Consider the following 27159-nt stretch of genomic DNA (forward strand, 5'->3'; position numbering starts at 1 on the left):
CACACGCACCCTGGGAAACTTCCCGGGAGGTCACCTATCCCAAAATTGGCCCAAGTCAAGCACGCTTAATTTTGGAGTTCTTATGTGATGAGCTACCGAAAAGAAGATGCACATTCGTGATATGAGTAGTACCAATCAAATTTTTTAAGCCATCTTCAACTGTACAGTCCATTACATTGAACAGTCTCGGAATCCCTCTCATTCCCGTGTGGGTCGGTTCATTCATGTTCCCTCCACCTAGAAGCCTGCCAGGAGCCGCTCATTGTCCGTGCAACTGATGGCACCGGCGATCACCCACCGCCCTCTTCGGCCCCGGGTCTCACAGAATCAATAAGGGGAAAAGAAAAAGAAACCAACTTCACTGAACACAGTGATCGTTTGAGTGATTCAACTCATTTTGATGCTGCAAATTTTCTGAATGATTTCTCCGAAAATGATTGAGTAAAGAAAATTTTATAAAATATGCACTTTAATATATTTTATGAGTTTGAGATTTTTATTTTTTATCATAAATTTTTACTTTTAACATATATCTCATTTTTTTTCAAAGTTTTTAAAGATCGTTATTCTTAGTTTCTATTGCCATTAACACGTTTTACAGATACATGTATGTTCTTCAAATGCTAGATTTATTATATTGCACACAATAGTTTATTATATTTTCAAAACAATAAAAACAAATTATGTCTTAAAGGGTTAACGATCATATACAAATACAAATCTCTCCTTTCAAAAATAGAACAAGCATACTCTAAATCTTTGGGAGAAATAGTCTAATTTATGAGGTCAATTTGGAGCATGTGGAGGAAAAATTCAATTTATTTTGTCTTCTCTCTCTCTCTCTCAGATTTACCAATTTGGAATTTGTCCGAATTGAAAAGACTACTGATTGACATATTGTTATTATAAATTTCTTAATCCAAATATATTATATTTGTTCTTTAAAAAAGTCGAATAAGAAACAGTTAAAAAGATCAATCAAAACAACTTTCTACCTTTCTCAACATTGTAAAAATGATTCTTAATAACAAACAGCAAGAGACACTAGAAAACACATACGTATCAAGTAATAGAAATTGATTTGTACTGCTGAACTGTAGCTGTAATGGCTTCTTCAACTGGTAGCCTCTCCAAACTTGATGCACCATAGAATCCATGTACTCCATTTGTTCTCTTCAATACATATTCTGCTTCTTTGGGACCAGATATCGGACCTATCATTACAATAACATGATTATACCTCAGGAACTTTGAAGTCAAGATGTTGAAAAACGATGTAACAGTTATCCATTTGCCGTTGTACTGAAAGATTTACTTCATAATACCGTTTGCAATATATATCTTTTAAATTATAATCATTGGGTTTCTATTGTTATGGTGCACATGCAGTCGCCCATGATAATGAGTGGAAAAGATTTTTACCTCCATGGCAAAGAACAATAGCAGAAGGGTTGATCTGATGAGCAGAGTCAGCTATTGCTTGCACTAGAATTACACTCTCCTCAATTGAGACAGCTGTTTTTGCACCGATATGACCAGATGTTGTGAGTCCCATGTGAGCCACTATTATGTCAGCACCAGCTTTTGCCATAGAAATGGCTTCATCTTGGTTGAAAGCATATGGGGTAGTTAACAGTCCCATTTCATGAGCTTTTGCAATCATCTCAACCTCCAAACTAAGAATGAGAGATGATGAGAGAACATTCAATTAGTTGATGATGATGATGATCATAATAATAATAAAAAATAAAAAAAAATGTCGCTAAGTTGATAAGATACCTATATCCCATTCCAGTCTCTTCTAAATTTTGTCTAAAATTACCATCAAATAGTCCCACAGTTGGAAAGTTCTGTACCCCTGGGAAACCAATGGATTCCAATTGCTTCAGGAAGAAATCCATCCTACGAAATGGGTCGGTTGCGCAGACTCCAGCCAGAACGGGTACTTCTTTCACCACCTAAATATGCAAATAATGAAAAAAGGACCAGTCAACAACTATTCGGTTTCAACAATAAGTTTAGGTATCCATTTATCACGATTTTACAAAGATCAATGATGTCCAAAATAACTCGTATTTAGGCAAGTGAAACACTCACAGGCAACACTTCATTCGCCATGTCAAGTACTATTGCATTTGCATCAGCAAATGGCAAAAGACCTGCTAAGGAACCCCTTCCAGCCATCCTAAAGCGCCCTGAATTGTAGAGAACAATCAGATCCACTCCACCAACTTCTTCAAATTTAGCAGATATGCCTGTCCCTGCACCAGCACCAATGATGGGTTTTCCCGCACTTATTTGAGCTTTCAATCTTTGCAGTATAGCCTGTGTCCCTTGTATCGTTTCTGCTTGAAAGAAAAAAATCAGCATAACTGGTAACAAGCCATGGCAATAAAAATATGAACTATTGATTTACTCTTGCATTTAGCAGAGACATTTAAATCATTTGACACTGATACCACACATTACATCTATATTAGATGTACAAATTAAAAATAATTATTAGTGGGACACACTAATCAAAGCAGAAATATAAATAAAAGTTAAAAATGTGAGGTGGGACAAGTGAAGGGGGGCGACCTGGTTTGGCATTGGGAAAGCTGCTAAGACTGTGAGATATTGATATAATGCTCCGGGAACTTATCTCAGCACCAGAAGTTTTATCTTGAGCGCCTTTTAAAGGTTCATCAATTGCTTGACTACTGACAACCTTAAAATTTGTACAAACCTCCAAGAAGGAATCCACTAGCGCATTTGAGAACGCCAAATCATTTATATGATATGGAAAAACTTTAACCTATACACAGAAAATTAACCCCCCCCCCAGAAGATAAATATAGATGATGAAAAATGGTATATATTGATGATAGGAGGCCAATCAAATTGAGAATGTTATAAACCATAAATAGTCCGTGTGACAAACGGAGATGAGACCTGGCGATCTTCATTTGTTTCAATTATCCTCTGCATTTCATGTATAAGAGCACCAGTAGCCTCTGGATCATAGAACGCCTTGTCTGGTGCATCTAAGGCAGAAACTCCCATCTTTGGCAAGCAGACACGAACCTTTGATGATGACTTGTTTAACTTCTTTGCTATGAACGCTGCAAATTTCATATTCTCATCGATTGTAGATCGCATTAGTGTAACCTGAAATAAAGAAGAAAACATCTGATAAATCCCTTTAGGCTATCTGAATTCTTTGGCAAGTAATAATCTCTTATTTACCAAATAATTTACCAAATAAAAGGTCCAGAAAATTTTATCCTTTGTACTGCAGTGTCCTAAACTGATAAAAGTTGTAGCAAACTATCACCTGTTCATTGTGTTCGTAAATCTTTCTCTGTTGAAAATTTGAAGGTACGGTGGCTCTGGGTCCAAAGTTCACCATATCTAATGCACCAACACTTAGAACCAAGGGTATCTTCTTATCTAATATGGCATCGAAACGTGAACTGTCGCATGCCATGTTTCCTCCCACAATGTAATCAGCTACCTCGGTTGTGGTGATATCCAAAACACCCTAGAAGACATGGATAAAATTAGAACGAATACCAGTGATTCATTATCAACAGAATAAAGATTACAAAAGTTTCAAAAAAGTAGCTGCAAATAAAGTAGCTCGTAGATCAGACAAAAGTGGATGCCGCGTGATTTAAACATTTTGCCTTACTTTTGAGGAAGATGCATAAAATTCCCACCATCTGGCTTGAAGTGGACAAAAGATAATAAAATAATAGTAATGGAAGTGTCTCCATCCACAAATCTGATGGATTTTTTAGCAAAACTTTCTATGTTGTTCCCCGTATTTAAAAATTTTAAATTAACACCACAAGAATGCAAGTCAATATGGCGAGACATCCAAATTCCAACGGGAAAAAATTAGCTGCATGCCTGTATAAGTCCGGCTTTGACAAGATCTTCCATAGCCCTTCCTCCTATACCAGTGGCGTGGAAAACTAGGGGTTCGAATCCTTCTTGAGCTAATCTATCTTTGACAGCATTGACACAAGGAGTTGTAACCCCGAACATCGTTATACCCAATGTAGGCTTCTCATTATCAGTGGCTGATTCTTTGGAAAGTTTTAGCCGTCCCATCACCATTCCAGCAAAAGCAGCAGCGGCATTAGATAACACCGATCTACTCACACTATTAATGCCACAAACATCCACCACTGACGGAAATAACACCAAATCGGATGTTCCAACATATGGTTCGGTATTGCCACTGGCCACAGTTGATACAATCACCTTTGGGATTCCAATTGGAAGGGACCGAAAACCAGAGGAAATTAAAGATGTCCCTCCACTGCCACCAAGCCCGATAACTCCAGCAAGAATGTCATCACTTTGGACTTTGCTGAGGAAAGCCTCGAGAGCTTTGTTCATGATAGCAATAGCTTTGCCTCTATCATCTGGGAGTAGGGTACTGGACTTTTCCCCTTCTGCCGCAGAGCAGGAGAGGACATCATTTCTCGACACAAACTTGAAATCCCCACAGGATTTAACATCTTTTGAACTGGTGGACACATCAACTACAGCCACCGACACCTGAACACATCGACCCGAACCCAGATACGAATCAGCATTCATAATACTGAAATTGATACGTCGGTCTAAAACATTACATTCGTACGGTATTGAATTATGATACCGATTACTCGGGAAACATTCGAAATCCAGTAATCTGCACACAAATTTACAAGAAAAAAGAAAATCTGGTTTTGCTCAGATGATAAATTCAACACTTTCCAGTGACTTAATCATGAGAACCCAATAACTAAAATACGAAAAAAGAAGTTCCCAAAACAAAAATAAAAGCAAGTTAACACCTTGAAGTTAGAATCAGTGGTAAACAATTGGAGATTAGATCGAACGGACTGAGAGAGGAATTGTAGTTCTTCTAGCTTTGTGTCGGCGGTTCCAATGCACAACACCTCCATCACCCCAAACTATGATTCCGATCCGGCAAGCTTCGAAGAACAAGGGGCAATAATAATCTAGATAAAAATTTGCTTAAAGTGTAATGGGTAAAAGGGTAGGGTGGTTTCAGTGAGTTCGGTAGAGATGGCGACCTTTCACCATATATAATACATAAAAAAATATAAATGTGTTACGTGTATAAATATCATCAACCTCCAGAAAGTTGTATGCTTTGTTTTGAATATAAAAAAAAAAAAAAAATTATCTCAACAGATATATACTTAGAATCCGCCGTACATTTACATAAAAATATTTTCCAATTTCATTCACTATGATGATAACAAGATAATCAATCAATCAATATATAAATAAGTAAATACAATACTAGAAATCACATGGGATTCGGGTGATTGGTGTAAGAAGATGACTTAAATCATGATGAATAGGTCTCTTGTGAGACGGTCTCACGAATCTTTATTTGTGAAACAAGTCAACATTACCGATATTCACAATAAAAAATAATACTCTTAGCATAAAAATTAATATTTTTTCATGGATGACCCAAATAAGATATATGTTTCACAAAATACGATCCGTAAGACCGTCTCACACAAGTTCTTGCCAATCATAATATAACAAAAAATTGCTCAAGCAGATCCAATTAATTTTTTTTTAAAAAAATGGACTTTTTGATACACATTTTGCCACGTCCTTTGTTAAAAACTTCCAGTATACGAACTCCAATTAATTAGTGATCGAATTATACATCCATTCGATTATTCGACAATAAAACCCTAAACAAGTCAAAGATAAATCATAATTCGTATCAGTACCATTGGTACTGTACCAAGTGATACGAACCAGCTTAGTTTACTATTGTTATTGTATAATATGACGTTAAAATATTTATTATTTGTGTTATATATATATACATATATATATATAAAATATTTATTATTTGTGTTATATATATATATATATGTGTGTGTGTGTGTGTGTGTGTGTGTGACGTTAAAATATTTATTATTTGTGTTATATATATAAATGACGTTAAAATATTTATTATTTGTTTTATATATATAGTTAAAATATTTATTATTTGTGTTATATATATACAAATAATAAATATCTATTATCTATTATATATATAAATATGTGACTTTATATGTGAAATTTCATTTATCTCCTTATTAATTGTTTGCTTTACATTAATTGTTTACTTTAATTGTGTCACTTTACATTAATTGCTTATTTTAATTGTGTCTTTTATTTCTCCTTATTCATATTTTAAATATGTGTGGTTATTAGTATTTAATTTTTTATGTCTACTCACATTATAATATGTTATTTTTATCTAATGATATCTATTCATTATGTAAATTAGTATTTGGTTTTTTTATGCATACCCACATTATAATATGTTATTTTTAATCCAATTATTTAGATTTTTTATTTATCTTTTCATTATATAAATTAAATTAAATTAATTAAAGTTTAGAAATAACTCATTATCGAATTGTGAATTTTCTTTGGTGTCTTATTAATTTTTTTCATATTCTCAAGTGACAGTTTGCTAGAATTTATGTGTTTAAATTTAAAATTTTTTGCAACTAAAATTTTTTTACGGTTTATGGTTATAATTTATTTAAATAAAAGACGGTAAAAGATCGTTGGGATTTGAGCCGTCAATTTGGGTTGGATCTGTCGGTTTGGCTTGCACCGCCAAACAGTTAAGTGAGTTGGGTTGAAATTTTGTCGACTCATTTAAAGGTGAGCTTAAATGAGCTCGGACAAGTTTATATTAAATATCTATATATCTAATATTATCGATTTTCAATCATGAATTCTTGATATAAAATGAAAAATATCAGTTTGATTTCAAAATTGTGATGTTACTATCTTGTCCAAAAATTGTGGGTTATTGAGACATTTTGGCAGTCACTCAATATTGAGTGTCAATGTTGACATTTGAGTTGTATTTTTGGATTCCTGACAATATATTCGTCAACATATTATTTTTAAGTTAGTTTTATCAGTATCATGAGGGTAATATGTTTATTACAATATATAAATATTATCATCTCTTTAAATTAATATTCACTTTCATGTTTGACATATTATGAGTCTTGGTAAAATGAGGAATAATAAATTCGAAACGAACGAATACACAAAAGTTTGGGGCGAAACCAGAATTATATGGTAGCGGAATATGGTAGTAATTTTATCGATGTTAAGATGTATAACAGATCTTATATCATAATATATAAAATTTCAAAATGAAATAAATCAAACATATATGAAATATACAAAATTTTATTACATATATAATCAAGTAATTTATTATTATAATTGTATTTTATTCTACAAGAATTCTTGTCAAACTCAATGATTGTTGATTTAACATCTATTAAATCAGCAAATTAAAGAGCGTGTCAATTAAACTAATTGAGCAATCACATATTCCTGAATTTCTTAATTAATTTTTTATCTTGATATTTTGTTTCATTTAATATTTTAAATTATAAGACACCATTAATATAACTAAATACATATTTTTTAAAATGTTCATAAGGAATCAATCACTACCTTATATGGAAAAACATTTATCGACATACTATATTGAAAACATTTTAATTAATTCAGCGCATTTGCTAAAAATTTTCTAATTAATTAAGAAAAATTCATTTACAATAATTATATTTAATCTTTGTGGTCTAACACCATTTATTTTATAATATATTCATCGCAATTTTTTATTTGTATGTTAATCTTTAAATCTGAATTATGATGTATATTGTTTTTCTAAAAGTTCTTAAATAATGATTTAATACATTTATTCGACACTTCAATATTAACATTTTAAAATATATTAATTTTATATTGTATGTGTGCAACACTTCTAATCATGATTATAAAAATTCAATAAAAATTCTAAAAATGAATTAGGTAGAACATAAAAAATTACACAATTAATCAATAGACAGAAAATAAAAACTAAATAATTGTCTATTACCTATAAACTACTAATACCAACTTCTAAAGATTGAGGTCGGTGAGAGTGGAGGCTACTATGTACTAAATAAATAAAAAAGTTAATGCTTGAATGAGTCACACTGCAAAGTTAGTGAAGTAAAAATGAAAGACAAAGTGGGTTAATAAAAATATTATAATGGGCTAAGTTGAATGAGACTCATATATATAAGTATCTCACCTGGTCTCACCTTATGTTTTGTCACTGTACAAAACGAAAGTTTATGCACCGTAGTGTTCTACATTTTCTTAATTTTTCTCTTGATTTCAAATTTAATTTCATCATCTATTGGTCTTTAAAGATATATTAGAATTTTTTCTAAAAATCTAATCTTAAATGTGATCAATTAACCAAGTAATTATTATACTTTGTATACAATAATAAATAAATCAATATATTTAAGATAGAAAAAATAATGTATTGAGAAGAATAAAAAAAGAATGTTAGAATTAATACTATAATTATCTAATGTCAATATTAAATTTAACATCCTACATTCGAATATGTATTTATTGGGTAAAGACTATGATGATAAACTAAAATAATAATTTATTTATCATTATAACACAATAATAATGTGATCGTTATTTGGAATAAAAAATGATGTACTTTGACTTTTTTATTAAATTGTATAAACAATTCTTTCAATATCTTTAGTGGAGAAATGAAAAATTATTTTTTTTCTCAACTAATTATGTAGAATATCAATTATATATTCTACTCAAATGACTTGTAAATTCATATGATATAGTAAAATGTTACTAGCATAAACTTATTTGTTTGGAGTACAATAATTGATCATGTTGGGTAGAGTAATTGAAATATTGTGCTTGAGCTGTTGTACTATTAAAAATATTTGATTTGGACTGTTACCATAATCTATAGGTTTTGATAAAACAGTAAACGCTTGAGCCTACAATTGGTATCAGAGTCAAGATCGCGACTTTGATTTTCATTGATTACAATTGGTGCAATTATTAGGAGATAGATTGTTTGGTACAATAATTGTCCACGATGGTCAGGCGCTTGAGTTGTTGTATGATTTAAAGATTTGACTTGTATAGTTACCATCAGTTATAGCTTTTGGTAAAACGACAAACGCTTCATCCTATATTATTCGACTGTAAAGTTAGAAGAAACATGTTGCATCAACTTTTAGTTTTGAATTGATCCCCTACATGTTACTCGATTTTTAAATTTAGAAGCATTCTATAGTTTTCAAATATTATTATATATTGAATTATAATTTATCCATTTCAAATTGGATAATATACAATAAAGAGTAGATATTTTGTGCGACGGTATCACGAATCTTTATGTGTGAGACGGGTCAACCCTACCCATATTCACAATAAAAAGTAATACTCTTAGCATAAAAATTAATATTTTTTCATGTATGACCCAAATAAGAGACTTGTCTCACAAAAGATGACCCGTGAGACCGTTTCACACAAGTTTTTGCCTACAATAAAACTCAAGTAAAAATTATTAACAAAAACATTTAAATAAAATATTGGATTTGTCGATAAACAAAATAAGAAATAAACAAATTTTGATCCATGAGTGAGAAATAAGATATTTAAATAAAGTTATAATTGCCACAATGAAATAATACACATACATGCATTTATCACTGTATTTTGCAACTAAAATGTCTAAAAAAGTTTCCACATATTATTTTTATATCATATTTAAAATAATTATGAATCCTAATTTTTATTATTTTGAGTTGGCCTTTGTTATGAAAATTCATTGTAAATAAATTGAATTTGAAAATTCTTATATCTATGTATATCACATATTAATATATCAACCTAAGTCCAGGTAAAAAAAACTACAAAATGAACTTATTCATCTTCAATGTACACAAATTATATAGTAAAGATATATGACAATTAAAACAATGAAGTAGAATATATGTTCACATATAACAAAATATATAAACAAGAAAAACAATAAATAAAAATATTTTTCTAGATATAAATATTTTTTTATAACTTTTTAGAGTGAGTTGGAGAAGATAAAAGATAAAAAATTATTAACTCTTTTGGGTTACACAAAAAAAATAGAAATGGAAGATACAATGAGTTGGAGAAGATAAAAGAGAAAAAAATTATGAACTCTTTTGGGTTACACAAAAAAATAGAAATGGAAGAAGTGTTTTCATACAATGAATTCAGTTTCCAAATTAAATGTATTCTATAAAGCTATATTTACTGTTCAAACTTTATAAATGCAATGAATTTTTTTCAAGATAAGGGTACACAAATGTTCCCATTAAGATATTTAAACAATTAGGAAAATTAAATATATTATTTTTCTGGAGATAATACCAATATAACATTAGTAATTTGATTGTACTAATTATATTTATGAGTTAATATGAAATATTAAAATAAGTGTCATAAGAGTCAGTAAAAAAATGATTTATTGTCAAAAATATTATTATTATAAATTGCAAATAAATGACAACATTTAATCAATATTTTTTTAAATCAATCCATCAGTACTTTTTATATGATGATAGATTGTTATAATAATTAGGGGTGAGCATTCGGTCGGTTCTGTTACCGATCGAATCGAATTAGTCATAACCGGATCGAACCAAAATATTTAGCAATAACCGAACCGACCGAATTAATTTTCATAACCGATGAAAACCGAACCGAATTAAAAGCGATTAATTCGGTTGGTGACCGAATTAACCGATTAGTCTTTAAAAAAAATTGTGATTTGACTTTAATTACATATGTAATTTTTTTGAACACTACAGTCTACACAAATGCATAAAAGCATAAAATCACATACATCACAAATTTTTCTTTAGAATTAGGGCTGATTTTAATATTAAAAATTAAAAAATATATTAAAATGATAAATAATAAAATTTATTAAATAATATATTTATTATATCGATTAATTCGGCTAGCCGATTTCAAAATTATGAAAAATGTAAACGAATCGAATTAACCGATATAACCACTTTTTAAATTTGAAAACCGAATTTCCGAAATAATCAAACCAAATTTTCGAATTGACTCGGTTCGGTCGATTAATTCGGTTTAACCAAAATTTTGCTCACTCCTAATAATAATGTGTAGTTTATATATTATCAAGTATAAGTGTCTAAAAAATTAGAGGTGACTAGGAAAGTGAAAGCATCCAGTAGAAATTGTTGTCAATTTACATGAAAGAGAATAATAACTAAACAACATGGTAAATCATTGATTGCCAAAAATTTTTGTAATACTTGAATATTATAATAAAATATATGCATTATTGAGAAAATATGACAAATAATAAAAGAAAACAATATGATAAAAAAGATATGAGAAAAATTTTAGTAGTCCAAATCTTTTTTTAAAATTAAAAAAAATATGTTTATTCCAAATTAGTTACATACGCTAATTAACATGAATTGCCAAAATTTACAATAATATTATCATTATCTTTTATTGAGTTAACTAATTTTATTTCAAATTCTAATTAGTTCAACATATGTTTCCTACGTGCACAACGCATGTGCATTATTTCTAGTTATATATATAACACAAGCATCTTTTCGTCATAAAACGTGTTTTCTCTCCATTAATAACGCGTATAATCATATCATTCAATATTCATATGACATTAACCAAACAAAAGTTAGCCTTGCTCAAAATATCAGTTACTCGGTAATGTTCTATATTAGTTTCAAGGATCTCATATCTCACAAGATGGAGCATTGTGAGTTGGGTGGTGGTGGTTCTTCCCATCGGGTCATGGGTACGACCCGAATAGCCGGGTAGTGGAGAGGGAACTGAACTTGGGCCGGGCTCTGATCGATTTTTTTTCCTTCGGCCTTTTTCTCCTCCGGTTTCTTCTGGGCCTCTTGCTTCTGCGGGACAGGAGGAGGCCCAACACTCACCACTTCAACAAATTTAGCGGCCTTTCTTGATCTTACTATTATTTCATAAGGATCTGCATTACCGGTCACACTCAAGATTCCCTTTCCTCCATCCACTTCCACTTTGTCAACTCCTAAAACAATCAAAATTGTTAGTTCTGCTTCTTCTCTGTATTAATCAGATAAAACGAGAATGGAAAAATATCAGCTTGTTAGCAATCAAATCCACCGTAATGGAGTCGATCTAGTAACTATTATTTCGACATGTCTACAGGGCCATTTGTCGCTGCTGTTGTTATTGTTGTCGTCGCAATGATCATGATCACGATAAAAGATCACACACACACACACAGACATACCTTGTAAGCCTGAAACAGCCTTAATGATCTTCTTCTTGCATTTTTCACATGAGATATCAGCCCTCAACACAGTCTTTTGTATCATTGCTGTATATGTAGAAATCTCATGAATGAATAATGCAAATTACTTCAAATTCCAGGCCTGCCGTCTGTCTACTTTTATTATAGGAGTGAGGCAGGCGTGTGGAATGGGCATCATTCTTTGGTTGTTCACCCTTCTTCACCAATGAAATATTATACCAAATATCTTACCTAATAGTTGTCTTGTTTCATATGATCAAAATAGTTATTTTTTTATCATAATTTATAAGCTGTTGTAACCAACGATACCAATTTAAATCCATCAGGATGGTGAGTCATATCTATTGAAATATACCCGATTTTGTGTAAAACATTAGACTGTCCATTGTCTAATATGAGTTTTAATATAGGTCCGCATGAAATTAACAAGAAGTTTGTTCTGAATTCGTGCAATATTAAATATTCTCGTATTGACAAATGTAGAAAAAACAGATCTAGTGACCTAGTCTATGTCTCGGTAATGAATCACAGCATATAATATCGATGCATTCTATGAACCTTTCTTATAGAGTTCACACATATATGATACAGTGCACGAGGTACCTCCACATGCAACCAGGGGCGGAGATACATGCTTGTTGCCCGGACGGTGTAATTTTTTTTAAAAAATATATATGTAAATTTTGTATAATTTTAGAATAATATGATATTAGCTCCGGTAGATCAATTTAAAATATTAAAAGATTCTAGAATTTAAAATTTCAGCCCGGGCATAGCCATATTTCTGACTCCGCCACTGCATGCAACACGGGTCAACCATACCGATATTCACAATAATAAGTTATACTCTTAGCATAAAAAGTAATATTTTTTCATGGATTACCCAAATAAGAGATATGTCTCACAAAATACGACGTGTGAGACCGTCTCACACAAGTTTTACCATAATTTTTATAAAACCTTAAAACTCAGAATTATATATAAAAAAAGATTAGATCTCCTGTGAGACGGTTTCGCGAATCTTTATCTGTGAGACGGGTCAACCCTACCGATGTTCAAAATAAAAAATAATTCTCTTAGCACAAAAGTAATACTTTTTCATTGATGACCCAAATAAGAGTTCTGTCTCACAAAATATAATCCGTGATACCGTCTCACACAAGTTTTTGCCATAAAAAAAATAAATCGATTAGAAAAAAATTCAAACATATTTAAATTTAACATTCATTGGCACACTAAAAACACTTACTCTGCTCAAATATTATAAAACAATAAGTATAGTATAGATAATACATATATATTTTGATAGTTTTGTTCATTAAGTGAGTTGCACACATTTAATATTGAGTTGTTTTTTCTTTTGTCAAAACTAACTTAAAAATATTTCTAAATTTATTAAAATTAGATTTCGTTTACTACTTACTATAGATTAAACGTAAATTGAATAATATATCATTAATACATCATAAATACTTAAAAATAAATACTCAAATTAGATGGGTGCGTTTCGGTACCCTATTCCACTCAAATTGTCGCCCTTTCATTTTATGTTGTACGGTATGATATATATTTTTTCAATCGCGATATATTTAATAAACTAAAAAAATTGACGGTAGAAGGTCATTAACCGAGGCATTAAAGTTGTTGACCAAGAAATCAAAACCACTAATGCATGAGAATATATGGATTTTAAGAATAGGAAAAATTATTTAGTTGACATCTAAAATCAAATTCAAGCAAACTTCAACATATTTAGTTATCATCCACACATTCCTACATATTTTGGATTAAAATCTTACCCTTGCTTGATCTTGTTACATTTGCTCGATCACTCTCATATTTTGAACATGAGTTCTTTGTATGTAGTTGATGTCAGTCATGTGTGGGCATATTTCATGATGTGATATGTTTAGACGAGACTTTATTATATACTATTTTTATTATTATAATTATAGTCGACACATTTGGGCTCATTGTAAATAAAATATTTCATTGCTTTCTGTGATAATTAATTAACTCTAATTAAATTACATTGTAATAACAATTAAGAGTTAAAAATCACACAACAATAATCGACCTGTTTGTTGTGGACAGCAAGATTCTCCTCAATTCCGAATGAGTAGGTCTCTTGTTAGACGGTCTCACGAATCTTTATCTGTGAGTTGATATTCATAATAAAAAGTATTACTCTTAGCAAAAAAAATAATATTTTTTAATGGATGACCCAAATAAGATATATGTCTCACAAAATACGACCCGTGAAACCGTCTCACACAAGTTTTTGTCATTCTAAATTTGTATATAGCATCACTTGTGCCGCAATTGGCACGTAGGCTGAGATATATCGGAAGTATATCTGGGAATTCTACCAGCATCTCCCACATAAGACATTTTTATTTCTTGCCAAATCAACAACTCGCCGGTTAAATGTTGAAGGGAAACTTTGTATTCCTTCGTGGGTCTTTGTTGATCTTCCTGGTAATGATTTACGTAAGCCAACATTTATAGAGGTGAATACATATTCCTACCTGAATTCTGAAAGTTGAGTCATTATTATATCAGATAATCCTAATTTTAATATAACCGAATAAATTATCGAAAATGATATTGGTTTTGGATATTTGGTGATATCCAACAAAAATAATTTGGAGAGGTCAATAACAAATATACACTAAAACTTTGGGGAAAAAATAGTTTTAAAAAATATATATTTATAAACCTATAATAAAATTTTATAAAAGTTAGTAACGCGTTTCAATATTTTTAATAATCATTTGCTAAAAATTTAATGAGTATATCTCTTGTGAGATGGTCTCACGAATCTTTATATGACAAGTCAACTCTACCGATATTCAAAATAAAAAATAATATTCTTAGCATAAAAAAATAATATTTTTTCATGAATGGCCCAAATAAAGTATTTGTCTCAATAAATACGACTCGTGACACCGTCTCACACAAGTTTTTACCAATTTTAATTGGATAGAAACTAACAATTTAGGTTTTTTTATTTGAAATAAATAAAAAGTTCAAAACATTACGGATAGAAGTTTAGAATTAAGAATTATGTCACTCTACCATTAAATTCAATTTCAGAAAATTTAGATGCCAACTTAATTATTTGTTCACATATACATATATATATATATATTATCATTACTTCTTATGTCATAAAAGTAGTATATTTTCATGTAATAACAAACTATTTTAGTACATTTTAGTACTACAATATCTGTTGGAAGAACGTTATATTAATTTTACTGCTCAATCCAAAACCTTTTATGACATAATAATTTATATCCCCTATTCTTTCAGTGTGAAAATCGTTAATTTACCAAGTAAAGGGGTAGACTGATTTATCATACATTTATAGTAGACAGCCAATCCAGCAAAGCCTTGTTAACGAGTTCCGGGACTTCGTCGTGGGGGCAATGTCCAGCCTGAAGATTAACCAGAGAACTGTTCGGATAGAATTCTTTGATTCGAAGAGCTTTAGCAGGGCCTACCCAAGGATCTAAGTCACCCCAGACCAATAACAACGGGCAAGAAAGCTGGCTTAAAACATTGTCAAGTGTGTATTTCCTTTGGTTTGACATGAATCGAGTCATCAGTCTACACATATCAAAGAAGAGAAGGAGATTTAAATATATATCTAGTGAACTACAAGTAATATAACTGTTTTGATAGCCCTTTGCTTGGATTTTATGTACGAGCTGTGTGTGATACACAAACAGCTGTGAATCAGCGCCAACTTCTGAAATCAAGCAATTGTTACAAGCTAAGTTCTAGTATCTCTGATTTTGTTTATATAAAAAAAACTAAAAACCAAGTGTTGGGAGTGCACAGATAAGAACATTTACCGGAAAGAAATACTTGATTAGTTGAAATCTGGAAATGGGTAATATAAAAGCTAGCTTACCAAATTCAGAGTTCGGAAATGTAGAAAACTACATAAATATAGACTAAATTGTACTTCTCAATGTTGAGACTTGATTTTTGAGAGTGGAGAGTCCACCCTATTCCCATATGATATCGCTTTAATAGCTTATAAAAACTCATTTTAGGGATGATAAGCTATAAGGTCTCATGTTACAAATTAGTTGTTAAAATCTTTGGATAAAATAAGACAATGAAGCTTAAAGATACTAATATGTTATTATTGTAAGGTTTTTATGCCATAACAATTATAAAAGTGACGTGTTACAATGAAAATGATGCAAACAAATATTATAGGAGATATTTTGGGACTAGTGTTATGGAATTTTGGGATGGTATATTTAGTACCAAATAGCAGAAAAAGAATTTGAACTGAACGCTAAATTGATTGAATGCCATAATCCCACGACCAAATATGAAAAAGAGAGAGACTGATAAAGTACCTGTAATAAACTTCCCCTGCATTTGGGTCATCAGCAGGCGTCGTAATTGAATTGATAAGATAGTCATCCACGTTAGCAGAATTAACATATATCTGGAACAAAATAAAGAATAGCACTTCCATCACGTGGATGATCACACGAAAATAGACTAGAAGAGATGATAACAAAGATATAGCCTTTTCGACCTATAAAGACTGAAAAGATGAAGGAAAAAAAGGTACAATTGTGATTAATTAACAATAAAAAATGCTAACAAGAGCATTCATCAGTTCTTGCATATTATACAACACAATGAGAAAATCAGCTCAACCTCGTAACTCTTAGAAAGAATTCTACCTCAGCTAAAAATCACGAGCTTACCAAACAAAAAAGGGTTGCACAATCAGCAACTTCACCAGGAATACAAAACCTGGATCCAAGCAATTTAGTCCACCCATTGTTCATACTCTTTCCAATCACAACTACCATATCTAGAGACGATTGCAATGGCATAGTAATTGAATCACATGCATATTGCGCTCACTAAAGCATAAAGCAGTTCATGAAGTAAAATTGAAATAGAAGAAATATGCTGAACACTTTTGGGGTAAGTAGCACGGAATTGACATACACTTTTCAAGACGGACTCAATGCGGGCTGGTTGCTTGGCTTGCCAAAACAAAAATCGAAGGAAGACACGTTGAAAAGCTTCTTTTAGAGGCTTTAAAACAATCTTTTGCAAGAGTGTCTCTTCAGATTCTTTGGTTGCATCATTAGCACCACCAAATTGTCCTGCAGTGTTCAACAACACAACCCCCTTAACTTGATCTTGCATTGAGGCTGCTGATACCAAGGCTGTAAATCCTCCTAGACTGAGACAACAATTAGGTAAGTGGCTAAGTTCAACTGCCAAAAAAAGGGAGGGGCAAAAACTAAATTTTAGACATAAAAATAGACCAGTCAATTCAGAAACTAAATAAGAATGTCCTAATGCATTAGTTTTAAGGATGTGAGCAAATTGGTACAGCCACTTCTCTACTTATATTATATGCGGTCCATAAATGAATTAAAATATCATTACAGATAATATTCAAATCTATAGGGTAGGAGAAAAGAACAGAAACAAGAAGGGCCACATCAGATAGAAAACAGCATGGACCTCAAATTAAATAATAGTGGGTTAATCTCGACAACTTTCCTGAAGTGCAGTGGCTACATCCTTCACACAGCCATTAAAAGAAGCGACAAAGGAAAAGGAATAAGCACTTGCCTGTTTCCAACTAATACTGCAGGTTCTCTTACTACCTCTTTCAAGAAATCCACGACCTGATCTCTCCATACCAAAGCATCGTAATCAATAATTGCCTTCTCGCTCCACCCGAATCCTATCAAATCTAGTGCATAGACCTTATGATTTTTTGCCCATTCAGGTATGTTGTACCTAAAGAAAAGTAAAAGATGCAGCAGAAAATAAACAAAATTTCCTAATTTGATCCGAGCAATTGTTAAACTGGGAACCAACATCTATATGCTACTGCACCATATTTAGAAGATAGCATCCATTCGCGTTCAGAACATTTTAATTACTAAAAATTTAGGCATATTTAGAACATAGAATCGTAGATTTTGCATGAAATATTAGAATCATTATTATTTTCGTAGATAACATGAAGAGCGCATGAGTTACTGTAAATTGCACAAGGCAAAAAAAGCTAACTCGGACGAGATTCCGAGTGTTTTTATAGCTGTATTAGAAAGGAAAAACATTGGTACACTGCCAGTAATGTTTTCACGACCCAAAAGGAACAAAAAAAGAAAAAGAGAACGAACCTCCAGTGATACGCAGAAGCCCCAAAACCATGAATAAGAACAATGGGGAACCCCTCCCCTTCCACAACATAATGTATCTTCCGACCTCGCCACATCCAATAGTTATAACCATCCGGTTTAAACAGCAATTTCTCCAAATCTAGCCCATATCAAGCACCGGTATCACAACAAAGTTAACTACGAACCAATCATACATACTAATTAGGTAACCGTCACCTTGAGACATTGAGGAAGGTGGTTGCACGACAGGAATAGTGGAAGCAGCTGAAGCCGCAGCCGTAACAACTCCTCTGAAAGCAAAATCTCTCCTACTCAACCCACACCTGCTTCCTGAAAGCAAAACGCAAACCGAAAATCAAAATCGAAGTTGAAATCGACGAGCAAAACACACACTGACCGTGAGGTTGAAGCGTGAAGAACTTGTTCTCGCCGCCACACACTGGTAAGCCGAGTGCTCTTGGCGTGTGCGTGTATGCTGACATCTTGAACTGCTTCCAGAGGCAGCGTGCGTCGGTGCGGAAGAGCTGTGATCCATATTTATTCATGTATTAATTAATAAATAATGTGAAAAATAAAAATTAAAAGCATTTTCATTTTCATTCATTTAAAAAATAAAATAGAGAATGAGTGGTTAGAGGAGGACATCGCCATTTATCAAGGCGTGGAGTTGTTTTGTGCATGAGACATCGTGCGAATATTTGAATTTAAAATTTAAAAAAATATTGATAGAAAAAACATATTTATTTAAATTCAAATTCAAATCTTTATATGAATATTTTATAAAAATATATAATAAATAATTTTCTTGATATTTTTTCGCAAAACGTTTAAAACATTTTTTTCACTTTCATTAATTTTATTATCATAGTCATTCGACATTACAATCATTCATTGATTTCAATTCAGATTAGATGTTGATGCAGGCTATGATTCAAATAATCAACGTTTTAGTGTTGATGCCATAATTAGAAACTCACTTGGACAGATTTGCGGAGCAAAAGCTCTCTTTATTCATGACTCGGGTTGTATTTTTGCTTCTGAACTCTTGGCGTTACGTTGTGGGATGGAATTATGTTTGACCATTGGCATATCTAATGTTTGTATTTTTTCAGATTCTTCCGAGACGATTCTCTTAGCTCTTAATCCAGAAGAGGAGTTTGGTTCAATAGGATTCTAGCTTTGGATGTCAATTTTTTGCTTCTGAACACTATCTTTATTTCTATTAAGCATATGTATCGCTTGACCAACTGTGTGGCTCATTTTCTAGCTCGCGGAGATTTAAATGTTTCTCTAGATTTCCAATGGCTATGTGAAAATATTTTCTTGTGCTGTTCTTCTGAATCTATCGGATTGATTTTATTTTATTTTTAATTTTCAAAAAAAAAAAAGATAATACTATATCATAAAACTATTAAAACATCTTTGTACTTATTGTCATATGAATAAAAAGAAAAAAAGGTTTTGGGATGAATTTTTCGTCTTCAGATTATGTTCATTGAGACAGCAGAATCGAGATTTTGATAGAAAATTTTAAATATAATATATATCAGACAATGATTTAATACTAAAAAAAATAAAATAAAAAATATATTAATATATAACGCTACTAAATATTATAAAAATTAATTTTAAAAAATCACATAGAGAACTCCTAGGCGCTTGGCACTAGGTAGGGGTGAGCAAGATCTTGGTTAAACCGAATTAACCGACCGAACCGAGCCAATTCGGAAATTCGGTTCGATTATTTCAAAAATTCGGTTTTCAAATTAAAAAAATTCGGTTATATCGGTTAATTCGGTTCGGTTACGGTTTTCAAAATTTTGAAATCGATTAATCGAATTAACCGATATAATAAATATTATTATTTAATAAATTTTTATTATTTATCAATTTTTATACATATTTTAATTTTAAAATCGATATAATATATATTAATTATGTTCAAACAAAACTTATATATTTGTGATGTGTGTGATTCTATGTTTTATGCATTTGTGTAGATTGTAGTGTTCAAGAAAAATTACATATATAATTAAAGTTAAATCACAATTTTTTTAAAAAAACTAATCGGTTAATTCGGTCGGATTTTAATTCGGTTCGATTTTCATCGCTTATGAAAATTAATTCAGTCGGTTCGGTTACGGCTAAATATTTCGGTTCGGTGTGGTTATCGTTAATTCGGTTCGGTATGTTCACCCTTAGTAGTAGGTAGTCGTTCGCTTATCGGCTACCGCGTTTTAGAACATTTGTGACACCATTTATATGTCATTCTATTGTTTTAATATTTTTGTGATTAACTAGTTTCCGAATAAAAAAATCTGAAATATTTATCTTCCATCGAAAATGAACGGAAGACAAAAGAGTCAACGTTATGGAATTTTTGTGATTGACTCAAAATTTTAGGACAACCCTTAAACCCCTGGTCATTAGGGTATAACTAGAGGATTTTCATACGATATTCATGGCTTCCATGCATATTCATTCATGGTTGACCAAATATTACCTCTCAAAGAAATGCTAATTAATTGCACAAATATAGAAACATCGATATATATTCAATTCACACATTTACCAGGTTTATGATTTGAACCTCCGAGAATCTTCTTCCTTCAGACATCATTTCAAGACGTCGTCCGCGGCGGAGCTCGTCGTGTTCAACAAACACAGTCGTCTTCCCTTAAGTTTTAGGATTTTCAAGTCTATAAATTTTTATTTGTTGTTAAAATAGAATATTATACTTTTGTCTTCTATTTTAGTTTCGCCAGCGTAAGACAGAACAGAACTCTCGGTTTGGTTCTCAACTTGGACGAGGTTTTTGAGGTGATGGTTCTATGGCCATTGATGCTTTCACCATGTTTAGATTTAGATATAGCAGTGGCATGATAATTTATTTCGTCTTTCTAATCCTGAATTTGACAATTTAATTATAAGTTTCTTATTTCTTAAATGAAAATTATGCATTTATATAATGTAATTGAATCTTAGACTTCACCCGAATTGTTATGTTTATCGATATATATGTTGCAATATATATATCGAAAATGTTTGCCAACTGAGAATGCTTTAAATAATTCTGTAGATAATGACCAAGTTACTTGGGAGCACTGGTACTGAAAGCTCAGCTGGTAATACTGGTACCAGTGGTGGTTCCAAAGGAGCGACCACATTCGTTCAGGCCGATTCGACCTGTTTCCGAGACCTTGTCCAGCGCCTAACAGGCCCACCTATAAATGAGACGGCTCAGCCAATGGGTGCCGTTAAGGCACCCAAGAACCCGACTGCAAAGCTCCACGAAAGGAGAAAACTATATGCTCGACCCAATATCGAAATCGCGAGACCGGCCACAAGCTTCAAAGTTTACCAGCTGCCGCCTGCTGCTTGTAATATTCATCAGGTCCAGTCACCGAGCCCGTCGAGTAGTTTTCAGGTGAGCCCAATAAGCAGCTGCAGCCCCCCAATGGCTCCGTACTCGCATCCATGCGGCTCGAACAAACGAGTGTCAGAGGCTGATGGAGAATTATTAGAGGAGAAAGCTACAAAAGAAAAGAGATTCTATCTGCATCCTTCGCCACGCTCTAAACCAAGGCTTGATCCTGAGGATAACGGTGCATGCACGGTTTCGGCGCAACCAAAGTTGCTTACCTTGTTTCCCTTAACTTCTCCGACTGCTGCAGATACTAAGTTTCCTTAGAAATTAACGTGATCGTATTTTCTAAATCTTTTTTCTTAAATTCATGTACGAAGATTAATTCTATGTAGGATGCATGATAGGATGAGCATACTTGTGAGTATTCATATACATGATGGCCTTTTCAATTTTCATGCGTTGCAGTAGGGGATAGGAACCGTACTTGTTCAAGAAAAAGGTGAGCAAATTAATTACCTGTCCTGAAATATAGTTATTTGCATCCCTTCAAAAAAATATATTACAATCTCATATTTGCTCCATTTCGATAGAGCTAAACTTTGTAATTTTGTCGATCATTTGTAGTTCCTCGGATACTAAAGTTTGAAGTTTAGGATGAGATCTCATATTCGAGACTCCGTTGTTATTTTTTTCTCACCGACTAAAAAAATAATGATATTATGATTAATAATAAAACTTTTCTCATATTTAAATTTTATTTGTAAATCCATTCTATAATTTTTCATATAAAAAGCTTGAAATTCCAAAAAAAAAAAATTAAAGACCCCTAAACTACATATTAATAAAATATTGTGTATATATACCGATAACAAAAATTTACCCGAAAAAATAATTTTAGTAAATTGTACATTTTTTTAAACTAATTTTTTTTTACTATTTGTAATTCAATTTGAAAAAGGCCATTTTCGGGAATGAAACCGGCCATTTTCACATTTTATGTACAAAAAATACCTAATTGATTCCGGAAACAAAATAAAAATCAATACAATATTATTTTTATAATTCTCTAAAAAATTGATTTCAAATACATAATTTGATACGTCGTCTATCAATCGTGTCAAGCTTTGTATGCACTACTGATATGACATTTGGTTATTGAACTCGATGAAAAATATTAAAATTATACATTCACTGAACGAATGTTACTTCGATAATAGACAAAGAGATAGACACGATCTATACATATCAAAATTATAGTATATAATATATACACACACATCGAGCTCCCACCCAACCAACCACCCACCCACTTCGTTTGTTTGATCTAATAATGATTATAAACAGGCAGCTGTTGCCAGCCTGAGCCCATTTTCAGTGAGTACCTTTGTATTGGACCACCCATCCGCATATCACCAAATTCCCAGCCAACATTGATAGTCACTCAAGTGCTCCTTATGAAATTCAAATTTACCTAAATATTTAATTCGAGCCTTGACACCTCACCAGATGTTGGGCTGGGGTAGCCCACCACTTTTATTCATCTTACATTTTTATCTATATTTGGACGACAAAAAATTTGAATTTTTTGTGTGTATTTCTTGCTCTTTTTTAAAAAAAAACTCAGAACATGTTTTTTGTGATACGATCTCACGAATCTTTGTCTATGGAGTCAACCCTACCGTATCGAAATTTACAATTAAAATTAATACTTTTAGCATAAAAAGTAATAATTTTTTATGGATGACCCAAATAAGATATTATCTTATAAAATACGACTTGTGAGACCGTCTCACAGAAATTTTTGCCAAAAATCCGTTGTACATGGATCCTTCATTTTGTATTCCTTACGTAATTAATTTTGACTCCATCACTGTATCTATGATATTTTTCTTAAAATGTAGTTGAATTCCCATGGCATTTCAATTTAGATAGCAACTTGACAGCTAATGCATATTTCTGTCTTAGTTTCTCATTGTGTTTTAAGCAGAATATGAAGTTAAATATATGATAATAATATTCGAATAAATAATTTAATATAATAAAAAACAAAATATAATAGTTAATTTAGTATTTTTATTTAATTGATAAATAATAATTTTTTTTATTTTATTGGTTAAACATTTTACACAAAAAAATTTGAAATTTCATGGATCATAGTTTATTTTAAAAATAAAATGGGAATTTTTTTAAAATTGTGTGTCTGACGTGTCATCCGTGCCGTAGAAGAAACCATTGGACGAAAGCGTAGAGTAGCTAAAAGGCGAAGGAAATTGCAGCTGTTTACAGCCCACACCCCTCTCCATGCTCATTCACTTGCTCTTTTCTTTATAATCCACCGGCCATTCCACACAAACCAAACGTAGCTCCACCACCACTTCCTCCGCCGCGACATGGCAGCACTTCAAACGACCGTAATTCTCGCCTTCTTTGGTTTCTTGATATTCTTCTTCTTCCTCCCTTCGACAGTTCAATCCGCCCATCACAAGAAGCGGACCAGTACCGACTACAAGGTGACTTTCAATCCTCAGCTTCCTCCCAGATCCTTGGCGGCATCGAAGAGATACGAGGGCTCGTCGGATCTCGTCAATCTAAGGTACCACATGGGTCCGGTTCTGTCTTCTCCGATCAATATCTACCTCATTTGGTACGGGAAGTGGGCTGCATCCCAGCAGCTCGTTATCAAGGACTTTCTGCACTCCATATCCACCTTCAACCACCGTGCCGCTCCTTCCCCTTCCGTGTCTGAGTGGTGGCGCACGGTCTCCCTCTACACTGACCAGACGGGGGCCAACATTTCGCGATCTGTTCTCATTGCCGGCGAGTATTCGGATACCAAATACTCCCTTGGGACGCATCTGACCCGTCTCTCCATCCAGCAAGTTATCGCCTCTGCCGTCAAGTCCAAACCCTTCCCCGTCGACCACAAGAACGGCATCTATCTCGTCCTCACCTCAGTGGATGTGACCGTGCAAGATTTCTGCCGGGCAGTTTGTGGGTTCCACTACTTTACATTCCCGTCGATGGTGGGTTACACATTACCGTACGCGTGGGTGGGTAACTCCGGGAAGCAATGCCCTGAGCTCTGTGCTTACCCCTTCGCTATTCCGTCGTACATGTCCGGTGGAGGTGTCACGCCGTTGAATCCTCCGAACGGAGACATAGGAGTTGATGGGATGATAAGCGTCATTGGCCACGAGCTGGCGGAGCTATCATCGAACCCGCTAGTGAACGCGTGGTACGCGGGCGAGGATCCGATGGCTCCGACGGAGATTGGAGATCTATGTGAAGGTCTGTACGGAACTGGTGGCGGCGGAGGGTACATAGGGGAGGTGATGAGGGACGGAGAAGGGAGGAGCTACAATATGAATGGGCGGCGGAGGAGGAAATTCTTGGTGCAGTGGATTTGGAGTCCAATTCTCAAGGCCTGTGCTGGTCCCAATGCCCTTGATTGATTGATTCCTCAAATGTCTCGGAGTATCAGCTGGAGCCGTCGGAGGAGGCGTTGGGTGGCGCAGGAGCGGCGGGGCTGTGGAAGATCCAATTTTTCGATCAGCGCGTCACACGGCGTGCATCGGTTTTACTTGTTGGAATGCTATCGTAAAATTTGTCGTAGAATTAATTTAGATTATAGTGTTGGTTAGGATTATTTTTGTTTATATAATTTGTTGGACAACTCTTATATTATATTCATTTAAAAAAAAAACTCTTATATTATATAAAAAAATATTAAATTTGAAGAGGGTTTTTTAGATTTTTTAAATATTTTCATTAATAAAACGATATAATGAATATATAAAAGAATAATCGAGTTGAATTTAATATGTGATATACTAAACGAGTTCAATTTTATGTTTATTGTTAATATAATCGTCACCTAATAAATATGATGTAATGTATAAAAATTATATATAAATTAATGTCACACCATATATGGAAGAGAAACATATGCAGCATATTAAATTATATAACATAAAGGAATGCCTAGTCATGCAAGTATCACTAGTCTTTCAACAATCAGCAAGACTATTAGATGGGTAAAAGTCAAAACTCTGCCCAAAGAAAATCAAATCAGAAATTAATAATTGGGGATATTTTAAAATTTCTAATAAATTAAGTGGGAGACGTGAATTTGGATGTTTTGTTATGACTGAAAACACAGTATTTGGTGTTATTTTTTTTTTATATGAGATTATCAGCTGATCAATTCATTTCGTCTGACGATTTTTCAAATTCATCTCACACAGTATGAGGTCTACAAGATGATCAGTTATGTAAAAAATACACAGGACCAAGTACTGTATTTTTTGTTTCAAAAAATTCAAATCGAGCGGGACATATCTACATCTACTTGTTAGCGTTGACTTAATTTTAATGCAAAGCTTCAATTTTTTATATTTATTTTTTCATTAAATTTTTATTTTAATATTATATAGTATATAGAAAGACAGAAGCCCAAGGTCTGGACTTAGACCATCTCCAACCCACTGCACTATATTCTGCACTACAATAGCGTAACACTAAATTCATCTCCAACCTATCTACACTACATTCTACACTAAAAAAAAATATTCTCAAAATATTCTTATAATATTAATTTTAATTCAATAATAACTATTTATAATTCTATTACACAATTATACATAATAGATATAATTATATTATTTCATTATTTATTACAAAATCGATTAATTATTTTATATAAATAAAATAAGTATTTAATGATACAAATATTTTATTTCAATATAATCATTGAAAACGATATAAATATTTATTTCAAGAATAACTATTTATAATTCCATTACACAATTATACATAATAGATATAATTTGTTGTTTGTTTGTTGTTGTTTTTAAAATTATTTCGTATTATGTTGTAAAATGTATCATTTTAATGTACTAGTAATATAATTTGGTTGTTTATTAAATTAATTTAATATCTATTTAATTTTTTTAAAAAAGTTTTATAAAAATTTAAATTAATATTTAAGTTTCAAGAAAAAATTATTTTAAAAATTTAAAAAATAAAAATATTAATTATATAATTAATATATAATAAAATATTAAATATTTATAATTATTAAAAAACAAATAAAAAATTTTTTTAAAAAAAAGAGATGTGGCGCAGCACACATGTAGATTGGTATATGGGAGAACTCCAGTCCAGCACCATTTTTGGTGCTGGATTGGAGTGAAAAACCTTGCTCCACAATGGAACGACTCCATTGTGGAGCAAAGGATTGGAGTTGCTCTTGGGAGCGGTGGCGCACTTTCAAACTGTACTCGGATCCCTCAAAGTCAAGAATAACAAACGAGAGATCATAAACTTTTTGAAATGACAAATGCAATTATCTATATTTATACATAAAATCTCATTTGATATATGAG

General features: G+C 32.2%; 5 protein-coding genes across 5 annotated transcripts; 2 read left to right on the plus strand and 3 right to left on the minus strand.

The window, feature by feature from the left end:
• Window positions 1-970: 970 nt before the first annotated feature.
• Window positions 971-5099, minus strand: LOC142530920 (toMV susceptible protein tm-1(GCR26)). Its single transcript, XM_075636844.1, has 9 exons — window positions 4833-5099; window positions 3895-4551; window positions 3317-3523; window positions 2935-3150; window positions 2581-2797; window positions 2098-2345; window positions 1780-1958; window positions 1423-1676; window positions 971-1214 (listed from the first exon to the last, which is right to left on the minus strand). The coding sequence occupies exons 1-9, from the start codon at window positions 4941-4943 to the stop codon at window positions 1063-1065; spliced, it is 2241 nt and encodes a 746-aa protein (XP_075492959.1). The 5' UTR covers window positions 4944-5099; the 3' UTR covers window positions 971-1062.
• Window positions 5100-11663: 6564 nt separating this feature from the next.
• Window positions 11664-12284, minus strand: LOC142530698 (heavy metal-associated isoprenylated plant protein 2-like). The gene is made up of 2 exons (XM_075636514.1): window positions 12200-12284; window positions 11664-11974 (listed from the first exon to the last, which is right to left on the minus strand). The coding sequence occupies exons 1-2, from the start codon at window positions 12282-12284 to the stop codon at window positions 11664-11666; spliced, it is 396 nt and encodes a 131-aa protein (XP_075492629.1).
• A 3169-nt stretch (window positions 12285-15453) lies between these two features.
• On the minus strand, window positions 15454-18968 carry LOC142531327 (uncharacterized). Its single transcript, XM_075637422.1, has 7 exons — window positions 18806-18968; window positions 18625-18738; window positions 18409-18547; window positions 17849-18019; window positions 17210-17450; window positions 16600-16691; window positions 15454-15832 (listed from the first exon to the last, which is right to left on the minus strand). The coding sequence occupies exons 1-7, from the start codon at window positions 18951-18953 to the stop codon at window positions 15580-15582; spliced, it is 1158 nt and encodes a 385-aa protein (XP_075493537.1). The 5' UTR covers window positions 18954-18968; the 3' UTR covers window positions 15454-15579.
• A 2518-nt stretch (window positions 18969-21486) lies between these two features.
• Window positions 21487-22180, plus strand: LOC142531978 (VQ motif-containing protein 31). The gene has a single exon (XM_075638270.1). The coding sequence runs from the start codon at window positions 21491-21493 to the stop codon at window positions 22097-22099; it is 609 nt and encodes a 202-aa protein (XP_075494385.1). The 5' UTR covers window positions 21487-21490; the 3' UTR covers window positions 22100-22180.
• Window positions 22181-24057: 1877 nt separating this feature from the next.
• On the plus strand, window positions 24058-25462 carry LOC142531559 (protein EXORDIUM-like 5). Its single transcript, XM_075637737.1, has one exon. The coding sequence runs from the start codon at window positions 24166-24168 to the stop codon at window positions 25225-25227; it is 1062 nt and encodes a 353-aa protein (XP_075493852.1). The 5' UTR covers window positions 24058-24165; the 3' UTR covers window positions 25228-25462.
• Window positions 25463-27159: the final 1697 nt, after the last annotated feature.

Source organism: Primulina tabacum, chromosome 17, assembly GCF_025594145.1.
Source record: "Primulina tabacum isolate GXHZ01 chromosome 17, ASM2559414v2, whole genome shotgun sequence".
In the NCBI taxonomy this organism is placed as follows: Eukaryota; Viridiplantae; Streptophyta; class Magnoliopsida; order Lamiales; family Gesneriaceae; genus Primulina; species Primulina tabacum.